The following is an 18,423-nucleotide window of genomic DNA, read 5'->3' on the forward strand; positions in this document are numbered from 1 at the left end:
ACTTCATGTCTCCGTTTGCAGCTCTTCCCCGCCTGCACGCGGCTACTCTCGCCGATCGTTTACATCCAGCCGCAGCCGATGTCCAACACACCTGTTAGGCTTGTTCGACTTGAACCAGCGCTGCACAGACCGATCGGTGAATGACATCAAAATGCCGCGAGAGCGAATAGAGAGTAGGCGGCTCCTTATGCTTTTGAATTGCTCTCGCGGTACTTTGATGTCATAAACCGATCGGTCTGTGCAGCGCCGATTCAAGTCGAACAAGCCTAATGTCTGTCTTGTGCACTGAGCTCTCTCTCCTCCCCAATCATGAGTGGACACACCCCCTACTGCTGATTAGCTCACTCTCTCCTCCCCCTTCATGAGTGGACACGCCCCCTACTGCTGATTAGCTCACTCTCTCCTCCCCCTTCATGAGTGGACACGCCCCCTACTGCTGATTAGCTCACTCTCTCCTCCCCCTTCATGAGTGGACACGGCCTCTACTGCTGATTGGCTCACTCTCTCCTCCCCCATCACGAGTGGACACGCCCCCTATTGCTGATTGGCTCACTCTCTCCTCCCCCACCATGAGTGGACACACCCCCTAATGCTGATTAGCTCACTCTCTCCTCCCCCTTCATGAGTGGACACGCCCCCTACTGCTGATTAGCTCACTCTCTCCTCCCCCTTCATGAGTGGACACGGCCTCTACTGCTGACTGGCTCACTCTCTCCTCCCCCTTCATGTGTGGACACGCCCCCTATTGCTGATTGGCTCACTCTCTCCTCCCCCACCATGAGTGGACACACCCCCTAATGCTGATTAGCTCACTCTCTCCTCCCCCTTCATGAGTGGACACGCCCCTACTGCTGATTGGCTCACTCTCTCCTCCTCCATCATGATTGGACACGCCCCTTACTGCTGATTGGCTCACTCTCTCTCCTCCCCCATCATGAGTGGACACGCCCCTTAATACTGATTGGCTGACTCTCCTCCCCGATCATGAGTGGGCACGCCCCCTATTGCTGATTGGTTCACTCTCTCCTCCCCCATCATGATTGGACACGCCCCCTACTGCTGAGTGGCTCACTCTCTCTCATCCCCCATCATGAGAGGACACGCCCCTTAATGCTGATTGGCTGACTCTCCTCCCCGATCATGAGCAGACACACCTCCTACTGCTGACTGGCTGACTCTCTCCTCCCCCATCATGAGTGGATACGCCCCTAGTGCTGATTGGATGACAATTTGTTCATTTAATCGAATTCTTCCAAACACTATTCATCTCGGCTATAGGTACTTACTGTACATTTTACAATTACACAATGACCCAAAATGTGACTGCGTATGGAAATCTCTCAATGAGATAACTTAATTGCTGAGATTAAATAATTCTGAGGCATCAATATTTTTCTACACAGCAAACATTCTCAAGTTTGGTGTTAATGTTTTCAGCAGTTTAACTCACCAAGTTCTGTTATAAGTGTCCTTGCTTTAGTAACAAAAGGTCCTACTTCACTCTGGTGCATCTTTGCTCTTTCTTTTAAATCTGCACCTGTTCAGACAAACGTGTGTTAATGCAAGTTTGTGTTATTGTATAAGTACATTGTTATTGTATTGTACAATCCCATTTTTTCTACTGCAAAAAGTAATGAAAATGTAACCACACAAGTATTTTTGTGTGTATTAAAATGCATTTTGCCTTATCAAATTTAAAGAGAATTTGATTACAAGGAGAAGTTTGCATGAGTTTTGTGAGTTTGAGTTATGAGTTTGTGACATGGATTTATGAAAGCATGTCATAAACAACTGGAAACAATTGATCAGTGTTAATGAGATGATCTGGTGACTCACTGACAGACAGCTCAATGGAAATGCACTAGAACTAAATTTATAGACCAACAAAAGGAATCTAAATTTATTTACTATACCCAATTTACTGTTTTAATAAATAAACGTGTTCTAAAGCTGCGGTCACATTTCTTCTAATCATGTAAACCATTTTAAGTTTGATTCTACATTTGCATGCTTTTTTTGTGTTGAAATGTCTTTCTAAGTTTTGCACGCAGCAGAAGACTCCGCATGTTCTTGTGTTTTTGCTGTCCCACATTCCCATCCGTATGACCACATCTTAAAGGGTTAGTTCACCCAAAAATGAAAATTCTGTCAGTAATTACTCACCCTCATGTTGTTCCAACAATATAAGTCTTTCGTTCATCTTCGGATCACAAATTAAGATATTTTTGATGAAATCTGACAGCTTTCTCACTCCTCCATAGGCTTTCAGAGGGACCCAAACTCGCCGGCCCAGAATAGTTATTAAAAACATCGTTAAAATAGTCCAAGTGACTACAGTGGCTCTACATTAAGTTTATCATGCGACGACAATACTTTTTGTGCGGAAAAACAACAAAAATAACGACTTTATCCAACTATTAGTGTTCTTCAATGTGGGCCTCTGACGAGAGTTCACGGGAGCGCCAGGACGCATGCGCCAGAACTGAGATTACGGCGTTCTTCTTCTACTACTACTTGTTACTGGCTGCTCACTCCTTGGGAGTATTACCGCCATCTACTGTACAAGATGACGTCCCGACATCATCGAGACCTAAATCACATCGAGACGTAAATCACAATAAGTGTCGAATTCAATAGCTTACATACAGCGCGTGTCTTCCTCTGCTTATAAACAGACCGGTTTGCGCTTCCGGCAATGTCGAGACGTCATCTTGTACAGTAGATGGCGGTAATACTCCCAAGGAGTGAGCAGCCAGTAACAAGTAATAGTAGAAGAAGAACGCCGTAATCTCAGTTCTGGCGCATGCGTCCTGGCGCTCCCGTGAACTCTCGTCAGAGGCCCACATTGAAGAACACTAATAGTTGGATAAAGTCGTTATTTTTGTTGTTTTTCCGCACAAAAAGTATTGTCGTCGCATGATAAACTTAATGTAGAGCCACTGTAGTCACTTGGACTATTTTAACGATGTTTTTAATAACTATTCTGGGCCGGCGAGTTTGGGTCCCTCTGAAAGCCTATGGAGGAGTGAGAAAGCTGTCAGATTTCATCAAAAAATATCTTAATTTGTGATCCGAAGATGAACGAAAGACTTACATGGTTGGAACAACATGAGGGTGAGTAATTACTGACAGAATTTTCATTTTTGGGTGAACTAACCCTTTAATAGTGTACAATCCACTATTTCACATTATTCTGAAGGCAATGTTTGTTTTCAGCAAAAAAGTAATAACTTTCTCTACCGATGTGTCTATTTTCTGTTTATCTAACCAATACTGTGTAATCAATAATAATATCATACCAACATCAAATCCTGACAATTTGTACACAACTTGCATGAATCACTTTAATGGCTACATACCTGCGCAGAATATTCCCGGCACCATACTGCATAAAATTACAGTACGCACTTTGTTGTTCTTCTTCAATGACTCTACGGCTTCTGACATCTAGCAAAAAAGAATCACAAAAAGGGGGACATTATGTAGGCCATAGCTCTTAATCGTTATCCAATCAAACGCTGTGAACATCTGTGCCTCATTTGGGCACTGCAGTATGGAGTCTAACGGGGCCTCCAGTGCTCTAGGAATTGGTACAGTTTCAACATTAGCCCTATTCGAATGGGGCTGGGGGGATTCATGTTTCAGACGCACTTTGTGATTTTAATCCCGTCCGAATCTGCCAAGTCTGTGTTTTTCGGCGAACTCAGCGGTCCTCTGAGAAATCGAACGCTTCTCCTCACGTGTTTTTGACCCACCGTTTGCACACCAATCTTCAGCATGCTTTCATTTAACTTCAATATGGATGATATCCGACGAAAAAAGAACATTATAAAATAAAAAAATGGAGCCAAATCGCGGAAACTGCGAAGATTGGCCATTTTAATATCAGTGTCAAGTAAGAGTAAGATACTTGTCTAGATTTCTTTGCTCACTTATGTGAGTTTATTATAAACAGCCACCGCTATAAACTCATGAAGTTTGCTTAAAATTGTGTTTTGACAATAAATCAAAATGATATCAACAAATAATATATTAAAACACCTTATCTCAGAAAGAACGAAAACGAAGTATAATTGAAGCTGTGAGGGCAAGTCGACAAATGCGAGTAATAGTCTGTGTTGGTGAGTATATGAAACAGTGTCAATCAGCCATTGGTCGGTAAAATCCACGTCCCAGACAGTGCGAATACTGAATTGAGCTCTCTTTCAAATCTTCTTGTGTTTGAACAAACATCAGTTCAATCAAAATTATGTCAAAATGCCCGTCTTGGCAAGTATCCTCGTAAACAGTGATCGTACACAGCCGAGAAAGAAAACGTATCAGCATAACAGTATAATGGATTCGTGCATTCGGTCTGACTCTGAGTAAGTTTTGTAACTTTAATAGGGATTAATCCATGTTTAATTGGTGACTGGTGAAAAATATTTATTGCCGGTAAATTTTCTTACGTCACCAGCCATTGACAGGTGCGGCTTTTACAGTTTTAGTAAGGGAAAGAACTATAATCCCACGAAGCATTGCGAACTGCATAATCAAATTAAAAACATATAAAATATACAGTATATTTTAAGCGTATTGCAAAATTAAGCGTAGGGTGGTCGGCTCCATTACGTCATTCACAGTGCTTAGTGGGAGTGGGCGGAGCTAAAGAGCTATTTTGCTGTGTTGCTGTTTATGACTCTCTGATTGGTGGAAATTTCTGTACAGCATTATAGGTAATGTCGATCTTCACCAGGAATTTCACTGTTAAACATGATTATTTAAAAAATAAGTTTGAAATAATGTGGGCTGACAGCTTCAACAGAAGCAAATACTATTGATGAACAACCTCGTAGCTCACAGTAAGACTGTCTATAAAGGTTTATAAGTTATTGTTCAAAATCTATTTACTAATGGGAAAAATGAAAGGAGTTTTTACTTCCCGAACCCGACTGTTGTATCCATTACATTCGAGCAAATATTTTACAAATACTCACCATCATAACAAGATTTTTGCTGATGGCATTTTTAGATTCAGGGCGATTAATCCCCAAAACAACAATCCCTAAAAACACAAGAACAGTCAGACTTCAGAGAATTGCAGGAAAAGGAACAGCATTATGGGGGGAAAAATTATAACAAGTGACATGAAAACTGAAAGTGACAAGAAACTCTCTCTCTCTCTCTCTCTCTCTCTCTATATATATATATATATATATATAAAAAGTTTAGAACATTTAATTGAAAATATGTTATGTCGGGGTAAAGTTAATGAGAAGATGTTAAACTCAAGGACAAATGATTGCCACTTGCAGTAAGAGGCACTGACACCGTTGAATTATGGGGCAGTGCAGAGAGAAAGGGCTTTGAGTGACAGAGGTTAGACTCGTATCCTCTGTGATCATCAGTGCCTGCATCTGGTTGTCTACCTGAGTCTTCACCGTCCAGGTGTCTAACGATCAGGTCATCTCCAGACTGAACGCCGGAGCTGTGCGGTCGGACACCTCCGCTGAAAGCGTGACGCGCACAACGCGCCCTCTCGGTTAGAAATGTATGCAAAACACCGTCCGACCTGCACACGCCGCTAATAATGCTTGTTTGACATCGGACAGTCTGAAACAGCACTCTGCACCTCACTAAAGCCGCCATGCTGAAGCTTTCCTCCACTTTCAACTCTGAACTGTGCGAGTGACGTCACGTGTTTCGGAGGTCACGTGACTGCTGACTGGGATTTCTCTGAAGAGAAAAGCTGGATTTCCCCAGGCGTCATGAACTTCAGCACAGTTCTTTAGGTAAAAAAAATAAATGATAATAATAATAATAATAATAAAAAAAAAAATATATAGCCTATATGTAATTTAAATAATACATTTATAAAGACTTGTGCACCTTTTGTTATTGCCTTTTACATTTGTTCATTTAACACGCTTTTATTCAAAGCAACTTATCACAACAACATCACATGCAATTTGGCTTATGATTATGCAAAGCAGAAGTTTTCAATATTTAAGCCCCCCAAATATGACCTATTCTATCTTTGTTGATATTTTGTGCAGTCAATGGAAATGAATGGGTTTTGTCATTTTAAATACATTTTGTTTACATTTAAGAAGAACCAATCAATGTGTTGTTTCAGCATGATGTCCAAAATAAGTTTGGTTTCCTGATGCAAAGCCAGTTGAAAACCACCACCACAAACATAAGCATTAGTGATGGGAAGTTCGGCTCTTTTCAGAGAGCCGGCTCTTTTGGCTCAGCTCCCAAAGAAGAGCCGGCTCTTTCGACTCCCGAAAGGCTCTTAATTTAGGATTTTTTGTAGGCCTTTATTTTACCATAACTTTGCAAAAATTAATGGTTTGTGTGTTGAAAACCCTTTCATGTGCAGTGTTTTTATGCATTTATTGCACAAATTAACAACAAAACAGCAAATAAACAGCTCTGTTGTCATTGAATGCAAGTTTTTTAAACCTAGGGATCCTATATAAAGCGACGAGAATACTTTTTGTGCGCAAAAACAAACAAAAATAACGACTTTATTCCACTATTAATTTCCTTCTCTCTGGGCCTCGAGTCTTTTCACGTAGTGTTTTTGCGCAGCGTGTCAGTGTTGTACGACACACGCATCACACACATGACCAGCGTCGGCCAATAGTGAGCCTACGTGGTGACGTGTAACACAGACACGCTGCGCAAAAACACTACGTGAACTAACTCGAGGCCCAGAGAGAAGGAAATGAATAGTGGAATAAAGTCGTTATTTTTGTTAGTTTTTGCGCACAAAAAGTATTCTCGTCGCTTGATATACTTAACATTGAGCCACTGTAGTCACTTAGACTATATTAACGATCTCTTTAATAACTTTTCTGGGCCAGCAAGTTTCAATCCCTTATAAGCCTATGGAGAAGTGATCCAGCTCTCAAATTTAATCAAAAATATCGTCATTTGTGTTCCGAAGATGAACGTAGGTCTTACGGGGTTGAAACAACATGAGGGTGAGTAATTACTGACAGAATTTTCATTTTTGGGTGAACTAACCCTTTAACGTTGTTACGACTCGTTAACTTGCAGTGGAGTGCTGCTTCGCTTCACCCACCTCTCTGTTTTTACATAATGGTATGATCCCATATCCTCACATCTGATTGGCCGCGATGCGATTGCTGACCAATCAAAACAAAGTTCTGCCTTGAGGAAAGCAGAGAAAGGAAAAAAACTGGGAGCCGGCTCTCACTCGATGCGAGCCGGCTCTTCTGATTCACTACAAAGCATCGGCTCTCAGAGCCGCATCTTTTGCGCATGACACATCACTAATAAGCATTACTGATGATTATATACTGAAAATGGTCTGAGCCCATTAGTTCGCTAACCTGATTATCAAACAGGACATCGATTTTCCATTTCTATAAAATCAAAATTATATCATATGCTGAAAACATTTAGGTAACACTTACTATGAAGCCTGTATTGATAATGCATTATTGGGTATAGTCCAGTCATTTTATGAAAAAAGGTTGAACAAATTGCAACAGAAGCAAACTCAACTGATTTTGTATCCTCAATATGTCCTGTGTAAGGAAAAAAAGTCCCATTAGGGGAAAGTTTCGAAAAAGACCCAAATATAGCATGGGCATTTCTCAGATTAAGGGCCGAACTGGGTTGCTGCAATTTTGAAAATTAAAATTCCAAATTTGACTAATTGGTATACATCAAATTATCAGTCCTTAAGTCAGGAGTGACGTTATGAGCTTGGTTGAGACCATAAGATAAGGGAATTTATTATTTTTTGCCATTTTCTTAACTATGTCAAGTAAATGTGTCATTACCATCACATCATCGAATATATGTAAAAAATAAAACTTAAATGATAAATCAGTGCTTTTAAGTTTTACACATCAGTGTGTCATTTTGTGGTTTCACATAACAATCTATTTTATCTTGAACTTAATGGGATTGTTGATTTTTACTTGCAAGATGAATTATAGTCATTTAAGTATCTTAATTTCTGATTCATCAATCTATCCTGGCTTGGAATATAAGCTTATTTTAAGTGAATGCCATATATCAAAACTTTTTTAATACGGTTATCATTTAGATTGTCCAACAATTTGTCAGAAATATATAATTGTAGGATGTTTTTGTAATTTATACATAATTTATTGGCAAAAATAAGTATGGTGATGGTGATGACACTGCAGTTCTGGTAATGACAGTTTGTTGCGGTGATGACAAATCACTGATCATAAGCTATTGTAATTTAAGAGCCTAAGTGACTTCAGACCAAAAAAAACACCAGCTAGTAATCTGTTTAAATATCAAAACATAGTTTAATCTGATCATGGAAGACCAAACATGAACTGTGTTCCTTGTGAACAGGGCCACGCCCAGTCCAGAGTCTAGTCCCGCCGAGACCACCCTTCCTGGATCTCGTCTAACCGAGACCGCCCTTCCAGAGGCCAGTCCTGCCGAGCCTGAGAATCTTCACGTCGTGTCCACCGAGCCTGAGACTGTTCACGTCGTGTCCACCGAGCCAGAGACACTTCACGTCAGTCCGTTTGAGTCTTCTGAATCTTCTGTCCCCGAGCCTGCATCTGAATTCCCACCCAGCCTCCCTCTCCCACCTCCTCCCATCTGCCTCCTCTCAACCCTTCTTCCACCACTGCCAGTCAGCCGGTCTCCGCCTCCAACCTCCTCGACCCGGACTCCGCTGCGGCCTGTCGGACCATTGGCTCGGCCGTGGCTCCTGCCTTCCTCATCTCCGCCGTGGCCCATCAGTCCACAAGCTCCGCCGGGCTCCCTCGTCCCCCCGGTTCCGCCTTGGTCGTTTCTCGCCCTGCCCTCGCCTTGGGACTACCCTCCTCTGGCTTCGCCTCGTCCCTCTGGCTCCGTTGAGCTCCTCTCTCCCTCCAGCTCCACCTTGGTCCTCGGTCACTCCTGCTCCACCGTGGCCTTCTGGATCCCCGCCTGCGCTTCAGTCGCCAGAGCCATTTGTGTCGCCAAGTCCCTCCAGATCCTCTGCATCGCCCTGTCTCGTCGGCTCTCCGGCTCCACCCTGGTCTCCTCTCCCACCTGCTCCGCCCCCGTCAGTCGGCTCCGCCCTGGCCGCCTGCACTGCCTGCTCCGCCCTGGTCCCTCTTGCCTTTTGTCTGCCCTCACCTACTGTATGGATATCAGGAGATCCTGGAGGACTTTTCATTGAAAGATAATTTTCTATTTCTCTTTTTTCTCTGTCCTTAGCTCTCTTCCTTTGTTGATTACCTTTCCATCTGTGTTCTCGCGTGCTCAGTAGGGAAACAGATTTCAATTTTCCTGTTTCTCTTCTTCTACGATATCTCTCTGATATCTCTCTCTGTCGTCATCACCACCACAACCTGTCATTACCAGCACAAGCTGTAATGTGCTGGTAATTACATTTTTGTCAAAAAACTAGCCTTACTAGCAATGATGATGACTAAGCAAGTGTAGCTAGCTTTCTACATGTAATGTACACCATTTTAACTATTAAAGTGATAAAAAATAATCCAAAAATGTTTAAAAATACAGAAATACAACACATATGGTAATGACGCATAATAAGTGTACATGCCCAACACAAAGAATAAAGAGTAGATTTAATTACTTTTCTGGACATAAAGGCATCAGTCTTGCAGCTTGAAATCCATGTGCTCCACTATGATATTAGGTTACCATGGCTACCAAATACATTTTTGATAAAAAAAAAAGTAGGCTAAACCATGGGACAGGTAGAAATTACGCAAAATAAAGTACAAAATGCAGATATATGCTTAATCTGTGCATGTAGTTTATTAGTTCAGGTAACATTTAATTCATTTGCTTATTTTTTTTTAATTTGTAATAAATAATGTTTGAGATATGGCACGACATGTGAAAACTCTGGTGGCGGACAACACCAAAACACAGATAATGTACCACAAAACACCAATAAAATGTGTTAAAATCATTAGCAGCCATAAAAAAAAGTCTAGGCTTGTTTTTGTTTATACTAATTAGTGGTGCTAAAATGTATTAGATTTAATTAGTTTTTAATAGAATTACACCCTGTGGACAGAAATAGGCCCGAATTCTGGGAAATACCCTCATACGCCTATTCATTCTTTTTCTTACGCGAATAGGGTAAAAATTTTAACCTTTAGATATCACCATGAAAATTACTTACATCAAGACAAACAAAAATTGTATTACAAGTTTTTTTTAATTGTTTGTTAACATGGACAAACGGTGCGTAATCTAATTACGTATGTGCTAATTTGCATAAATACCACAACAGATCGAAACATTGGGTGGAAATGTCTTGTTGAATCTTGTTGACACATAACAGTAAAAGACTTAATGTTAAGGTCTGAATGGGACCCATTTAGGCTACCCATGAGCATTAATTCATTGAAGCAGGAAGAAGTACTTTAGAAACCAGCCTTTATTCATTATTATTGCAGATATGGGGTTTGGGTTGGGTCTGTGGGACTGTTTCTGGGGATTCACTTTTTATTTTACTTACCTTTTGTCTTCTGCATTCTCCTTCCCATTGTCTCCTGTTCTTCCCTCAGACTCGTCCCCCAGACAGTCCCACAGACCCAGCCCCAAACCCAATCTCTTAAAAAATAATAAAGGCTGGTTTCTAAAGTACTTCTTCCTGCCTCTATGTATTAATGCTCATGGGTAGCCTAAATGAGTTCCATTCAGACCTTAACATCAAGTATTTTACTGTTATATGTCAACAAGATTCAACAAGACATTTTCACCTGGCTAGACCCAATGTTTCGATCTGTTGTGGTATTTATGCAAATTAGCACATACGTAATTAGATTACGCACCGTTTGTCCATGTTAACAAACCATTTAAAAAAAACTTGTAATACATTTTTTGTTTGTCTTGATGTAAGTAATCAACTATCAACTAGTAATTTTCATGGTGATATCTAAAGGTTAAAATTTGTACCCTATTCACGTAAGAAAGAGAATGCATAGGCGTATGAATAGGCTATATTTGGGTCTTTTTCGAAACTTCCCCTAATGGGATTCTTCGGGACTTTTTTTTTCCCTTACTCAGGACATATTGAGGATACAAAATCAGTTGAGTTTGCTTCTGTTGCAATTTGTTCAAGGTTGACCCCCATTTTGGCTTAAAATGACTGGACTAGTATTATTGCATGCTATATGCTTTATACCTGTTTAGAATATGTTATATCATCTCATGAATATTTGTAACAACAGTTGTAATACATTATAATACTTGGTTACTTTTGAGAGTGTGATGATTTATTACACAATGAACATTATATCCACCCAGGTTATGATGGATTATAGCTATATTGACATGGTTTAAGATCTGCATAATATTACTTAGTACTAACTACTAAGTTCATATCTGAGTGTTTCCTGTGAGGCTAATGTTTATTTCGGTGTGAGCTACAGTAGTTCAAGTTCACTGAAAACAATGCAATATGGTTGTGCTGATATTACAATAAATCCTGTAAATGTGTCATATAATCCATTCAGGATATTTTATGGATGTTTAAAAGAAAACTTAACTTATGTTACTTTACTTAAATCAGTCAAAGACCACTTATAAATATTATGACCAATTTATAAAGCCTTTTGGATGTTTACGAGAAGACTTTGTATTTGTAACTTAACAGTAATTAAAAAGATGTAAGATATTGTGTAGATCTTACTGTCAAGATATGAGCCTTATAACACATCATAATTTTAACTTAAGTGAATATAACAGGGTGTTCAATGTGTTATAAATCATGATGCTTATAAATGTTATAACCACAAATAAACGAAATATTCCATAGTTAATGTTCTTTTAAAGCTGCAAAGACAAAGTTGATATACTTTTCTAGGTGAGCGAGAAAGGGGAAAAGAGACAAGTATTTCAGTGCTTGCATTTATTGTAAACAAAAGAGAACATACAATGTACAATACATTTCGAGAAGTTAACATTAACAGTAGCTCAATTTTTGGCTTTTGGGCTACAAATGGAGTCATCAAGAAGACACGCCAAACTACAACAGTAAGTGCACAAAACACCATTCTTCTCAATGAAGTGCAGCTTTTTGAAACCATAACGACCGCACAGTGCAGTAGCGAACACAGTGGAAAACAGGCGTTGTGCAAATAGAGAGAACTCCGTTTCAGAAACGTCCTTTTCATAACGAGTCAATTTCCGTAGTGCTTTTTGTGAACTCGATTACAGACCCCTTTGTAATCAGTCTTTTCAAGGAGGCCACTTCTGCCGACAGATCGGCAATGCCCTGTTTCAAGTACAAGTTCTCAGATTCGGAGTTGGCGTATGAGTCGTTTTCAAGGTCGACGATGAGTTTGTTAGGTCTGGGAGAGTCTGGACAGTGCCGGTGTTTGCAGCCGGTCGGTTCCTCCTGGTGATCGTTGTGCCACTCCTTCGGCTGGTGACTCCAGTCCTGAACATTGGTCACCTGGAAGGACATCGGGCTAAGAGATGACTGGATGTACTCGGGCGTAGTGTACTGACTCATTTGGTAGCATCCACTTGCAGACATGTCGACGGGAAAGGAGGCCTTGCCAGATGATTCATAGTCGGGGTCGATAGCCTCCACTTTGATCTGGATGGCCCGGGCTTTGATCCTCAACTTGTGGGGCAAAGCTGAGGAACTGGCATCTGGCACTTTAAGGGTCGACACAATCACACTCTGTGAATCCGCCCTTGGTGGAACGGGACCCTTCGGGACCTGCTGTTCGTCCTCTCCGTCCGAGGACTTGCTCACGGGCCCGTCATCGCCATCAGATGTTCGTGGCGAATTGCTGGAGGATCTGGTGATTTGCAAGAACGGAGACGGCTGGGAGAAGCTCCTGGGGAAAGGGCTGCTAAGGTAGTTCCTGTACAGTTCATAAGGACTGGCCCTGTCTTTGGCGTATCGGCCGGCTTCCAGGGGTTCCTGCTTGATGCTGTCAGGGGTTCTGGAGATATTTATAAGTGGGCTCCCTTGGGTCACTGTGCTTGAGTTGGATCTATCGGACGAGGCGCTGTGAGGTGAGTGCTTGATGACCGATATGCAGCTGCTGGTCAAGCGTGCCGGTTCCAGTTCACCCGGGTAGGAACCATTGCTGGCACTGGCTGGGATAAAGTCCTGGTAGAGCGCAGCAGTGGAGCTGGAGATGTTCTGCACCTCCTGAGCATAAGCTGCTGAGCTCACTAGACCAAACCTGAGTTTAAGAGACAGAAGCTCGGATTTCAGCGATGCGTTCTCTTCCCCAAGGGCCATGAGCTTGTTCTCCAGAACCATATCGTTGAGTCTGCGCTTTTCTCGCGAGCGCTTGGCTGCTTCGTTGTTCTTGCGCCTTCTCTCCCAGTACATGTTGTCTTTCTTCTCATCTGGTATGAACTCGCGTTTTCTGCGACAGGTGTTGGACTTGGTCTTAAAGGGCATTGTGGACAACTTGTGGTTAATCAGGTCCTGGTCTGTCCCTTGCAAAGCCACTGCCAGCACCAGGGCATCGTCTCCACCGTAGGGCTCCTTTTTAATGGCTTGCATATTACACAGGGTTATCATCAAGACTGCGTAAGCTCATTAGTTGACTCTGGTTTTAAGTAAACATCTCATCGTAGACCACGTGCTATAGAAGTCATGTGTTCCTCTTTGTGGAGTCAGTTCCAGAGAATCTTTTTTATGGGTCTGGGGAGATAAAAAAACAGATACACATCATCATTAATATGGTCAGGAGCGTTTCAAGCCTTTTATCAGGAACCCCACCTCATCACAGAAGTGTCTACAGACTTTTTTTGATACTGCTGTGGATATAAGACCCTGTTTACTCCTGGTATTAAGATGCGTTTGGTCGATCGGATCACAAGTGGACGAGGGAGACACATTCCTGTTTACACCTGGTGTTTTAATCCGTCTCTTTTGTCCACTTTCAACCGCTTCTGTCCTGATTTCTTCGAGGGGAGGGTCTATGGGCGGGTAAATGAATGGGTTTTTCCAGATCTTACAATCTAATGGACAAAAAAAGCTTGCGCAATTTACATATGAACGCACTCAGAGACGACGCAGAAACACACGGAGAGCATCAGCTTTAGTTTCTGTTCTGTCAGCTGTAAGATTACGCTGAGCGCTGTGTGTGTGTGTTAGAAATCAGGAATGATTGAGAGAACATTGTGCTTGGTTTGTTCTTCGTCTTCAAACTAAACTTGGGTCTCCAGCCGTCAAAGTTGAAGTCTCGTCTGGCTAGAGCGTTTCCCATAATGTTCACGCGTTAGATCAGTAGACGGAGAGAAGACGGTCTTCTGTGGCTGTTTGAACACATTCAACCACATGAGTGTTTACACTATGAAAGAAATCCGGTCTAATGCGTTTTCAACCACCTCTGGAAGTGGTCAAAAGTGGACAAGATCAAAGCGTTTTAGACCCCACTTGAGATCCGATCGACCAGACACATCTTAATACCAGCTGTAAACAGGGCCTGAACTGCCTTTACCTGCAATACAGAGTGAAATCTGCACGAGGAATAAAGATCTGCTTATCGGATGAAAACATTTGCAAGTTTTGTTCCCTATAATAGATTGTAGGTAAATGTCCACCTCATCCAGCACTCTTTCTGTTTTCTGTTTTATAAATAATCCTTTATGGCGTGAGAAATTGCTGCAAATGTGAGTGAACTGTCTGAATGAATCTCGAACAGTTTCAGATGATTTGCAAACCTGTTTGACACTGATCAGATCAAAAGAGAGATTTGTTTGCGGTCTGGCATCGCTAGTTCTGATCATAAACAGAGAACAGACAGGAGAAGATTGCTGAAATATTATCATGAGGAAATATTATTTTTAGCAATGCCCAAGTACACAACACAATTAAAGCAGTGTTATTTTAGTATCACTGAGATACTATTATATTTTTACCAATTAGTTTCTATACTCTAATTTTAGTTAAAGTTTTAGTAATTTTGCTGTGTTTTTGTCTTTTGTATTCATCTAAAAACAGTGTTTTTATTAATTATTATTTCAGTTTTAGTTTTTTAGTTTTTGTTTTTTGTTTTTTGGAGGCTACATCAAAAATAATATAATAAAGCTACATAATAAAGCTACATTGGAGGCTTTATTAAATGAAAATGAGAAATGTTGTCTTGGCAATGTCAGCCAAATAAGTTGATGTATTTATTTTTTTTTATGTTTGCATTTATTTATTTATTTCATTTTATTTCAAGTCACACTTTTTTTTTATGGTTCTATTTTTTTTTTTCATTCATTTATTTATTTCATTTCATTTCAAGTGACAAAAGTTTTTTATGGTTTTAGTTTTAGTTAATAGCCCTTGACCAAAGTTGACTTATTTGAAACATGAGAAAAGTAAGAATGTGCAGTGTTTCTATTTTAAAAAGCGCAGGAAAATAGTTTTACATGTTGATATCATGCAAGGCGAAACGTGCTTATTAAAATTATGCTCTGCCCAATTATGTCATCATGTTGAGGCGGGTCGTGCTCAAAGTAATGCAACTCACGCTTTCAAACGTAAATGGCTTTTTTAATGTGGCTGTGATTGAATTAAAATACGGAAACCCTTTCGAAGTAGTAGCCTACGTTCATATAGAGGCCGGTATATTATTATTATATTCACAGCGTTGCAGGAGTCGAATTTGAAGACCGGATCTGACAATGACCTTTACCATGCAGATCACACAGCTGGAGTTGCATCATCTAAAGCGGGCTGTGGACATAAACTGTAAAGTTTTCCGTGGTAACTAGCACTGCGGTTGATCACAACACTATAAGAGAGTTAGAGCCAGGCTGAACTCAGGCTCCAGTACAGGCGCAGATCGAGCAGGGAACAAAGGAATGCGAGCACCACACACACACACACACACACACACACGTGGCTGATCACAGACTAATTCATTCATACAGAAAAATGTGGTCGAAACATCTCTCAACTCCACAAAACACGGAAAATGGCTTGAATTCTTATACTATAATGGTGTATGGCAACACATTATTTCTCTAAGTCAAACCGAGAATACATTTTGTGTGAGTGTTCTGGTTTTGGGATTCGTGGAATAATAAAGAGATGGGCTATAATAAAGTTATCTGGCGTGGAGTGACACTTACACCGGGTTTAATATGTAACACACATCATAGGTTACCCCTGTTGTGTTGTTATTTGACAGGCCTTTAATGCACATTCACCCCATCCCGACAGACACTCGGGACAGTCAAATCTGTGCGCGTGAAACATTAACCCTAGCGATAGGATTCAAATGTATAGATTTGTACAGATTGTCAAGAAATATCAGTTGTCTCTGAGCATTAAACAACAGCTCGATTGTGATGTCGTGCCGTTGCGGTGTTTTTTTGTTTGTCAGAAATGTCCCAGCTTCCGTTATTATGCAAGGACTGTAAGAGTATCAGTCACTATTACACAATGAACGCGAACAAGCGGAGCGACATTTAATTTATGCACGTATTATTAATATTTACTATTAAAGCGATTTTAATTTCAGACAGTATGAGTGCAAAATATTAAATCCACCAATCATCTAGGCTATGTAACATCTTAATGTTTAAACTGTATTAAATGAACTTGCACAACGTGTCAATGTCTTATGTGCTGACCTGAGAGCTTGATACACCCACATGAATACTGGGTCACTTGTGCCATCCCGTCTCCAAATCTCTCAAAAATACCATAGCCCATACTAGTAATGATTATGAGCGGTACAAATGCATGGGTAATTACATTAACGTTGAACACTAAAATTCGTCTGCATTGATATGATGTTGAGCGAAAAATAAGTATGGCGCACATATTGCAAATAAGCCACGTTAAAGTTGCTTTACTGTATTCATCTGTTACAGTCATAAACACCGGCTACCGGTTGAACCCCCTAAACGAGCCCTATCCGTTCACACAAGCCTCACAGTAAAAGAAGAAAGCAGTACCTCTAATAAGCAAGGATCCAGTTAGACGGAGGTCCGGGATAAATAATGTAGGCCTATATGAAAACATTCAAAGCTTCAGTAGCAGTCACAAAAATCCCATCTGGAAATGATAGTTGTGTTTCTCCTGCGCGTTTTCCTGGCGGAGTGATTGCTGCCTCATGGATCTGTGTTAGTAGGTCACCACTGAAGCGCATTGGCAGCGTGCTTTGACTGACACATCGAGCGACCAATCCAAACGCAGCATCTTCCGATTTCAGCCAATCAATCGCTCCTCTAGCGCACATATGCAATAATGACTCCATAACAATATGAACCGTGATATAAACCTTATTTATGCGCTGGAGAATCATCATTTAACTAGAAGGTTTTATTCTCACCAATCAAAAACTCACTGTACTGGATGCTATGTTTTCATTATAAAGCAGTCAGAAGTCATTCTGTAATTTGGGGGCATGGGTTTAGCAGCAGTTAAGAAATATTATCTGATGTGGTTAGTGCACATCTTTAGATCTGTGTTTGAACTTCCATTTTTGTGGTAAGTTAGCACTGTATTTTTCTATGGCATCGTCGAAGAGTGTATTCACTTATTATGAGTTAACGAAAGTTATCATGCATGAGTCATGAGCATTATAGTGTTTGAAGCGGATGTCAAATACCAGTAGAGCAGGTTCGATTTTACAACTAGGCGTTCATTCATAAATCAGTAAGATCTTACCTTCATACTGTGGAAATACATAAAAGGGGCGGGGCTACATAAGAGGAACACCTTTAAAGAAAACCTTTAAAACACTTCTTATATGAAGTGCTCACAATTAAACTTTCTAAAAGCATTTTCTCAACCCGGCAACCAGATTTAGAATATCTAGACATGAATCTCTGCGTGCCAAACATTATCAAACCATGTCTATAATGTATTTACCATTAGCCTGTTATTATTATCATAATTACTGCTAGTAGTATAACTAGTATTATTATAATTGTAAATCTTGATATAGAAATAAACTATCTCTGGTTATATAGCAATTATTCTAATTATTATGTCTAATTTTAATTACGTGTATGCAGTTGTTAAGAGAAATATCAGCACCTCTTCTGTTTGAAAGAAATGAAGCCAACTAGTGGTATTAAAAGAAAAGTTCACAGTCGAATGGATACCGTTTAAACAGACTTACATAAAGGTGTTATGCATTATTATTACATCGTTTAAAGGACACAGCCACTCTAGAGTTCCCACTTACATCACAAAACTCACTTTCCATCATATGCTTTTTCCCAACAAATAAAACTAGTTTGATATATTTATTATAGCATGTCATTCTATATAATTTATGGTTGTCTAATGGTCGATATGATATAACAGGTGTGAATGTGTTATGTTACGTAACCTAAAACTAAAGGAGTTGCACAACGTGGCGCCCGAGATGACCTACATTAAATAAGACGTGTGCGACTGCGCCATCCAGTGGAAACACACAGGTTTGAGAATGTACATTCAGAAAGAGTTTCCTACAAAAAATG

General features: G+C 40.5%; 2 protein-coding genes across 2 annotated transcripts in view; both read right to left on the minus strand.

Annotated features, from left to right (window-relative positions):
• Nucleotides 1–5,679, minus strand: part of auh (AU RNA binding protein/enoyl-CoA hydratase) — a 41,652-nt gene extending 35,973 nt beyond the window's left edge. The window contains exons 1-4 of the mRNA XM_084105537.1: nt 5,409–5,679; nt 4,977–5,044; nt 3,360–3,447; nt 1,451–1,537 (exon numbers count right to left, since the gene is read on the minus strand). Of these exons, the coding sequence (XP_083961663.1) occupies nt 1,451–1,537; nt 3,360–3,447; nt 4,977–5,044; nt 5,409–5,628 (463 nt within the window). The 5' untranslated portion in view covers nt 5,629–5,679. The remainder of the gene's footprint in view (nt 1–1,450; nt 1,538–3,359; nt 3,448–4,976; nt 5,045–5,408) is intronic.
• Nucleotides 5,680–11,869: 6,190 nt separating this feature from the next.
• Nucleotides 11,870–17,073, minus strand: nfil3 (nuclear factor, interleukin 3 regulated). The gene is made up of 2 exons (XM_084104396.1): nt 16,906–17,073; nt 11,870–13,648 (listed from the first exon to the last, which is right to left on the minus strand). Exon 2 carries the CDS (start codon nt 13,523–13,525, stop codon nt 12,146–12,148), a length of 1,380 nt encoding a protein of 459 aa, XP_083960522.1. The 5' UTR covers nt 13,526–13,648; nt 16,906–17,073; the 3' UTR covers nt 11,870–12,145.
• Between the last annotated feature and the right edge of the window lie 1,350 nt (nt 17,074–18,423).

This window comes from Abramis brama (genome assembly GCF_963993115.1).
Source record: "Abramis brama genome assembly, chromosome: 25".
Lineage (NCBI taxonomy): Eukaryota > Metazoa > Chordata > Actinopteri > Cypriniformes > Leuciscidae > Abramis > Abramis brama.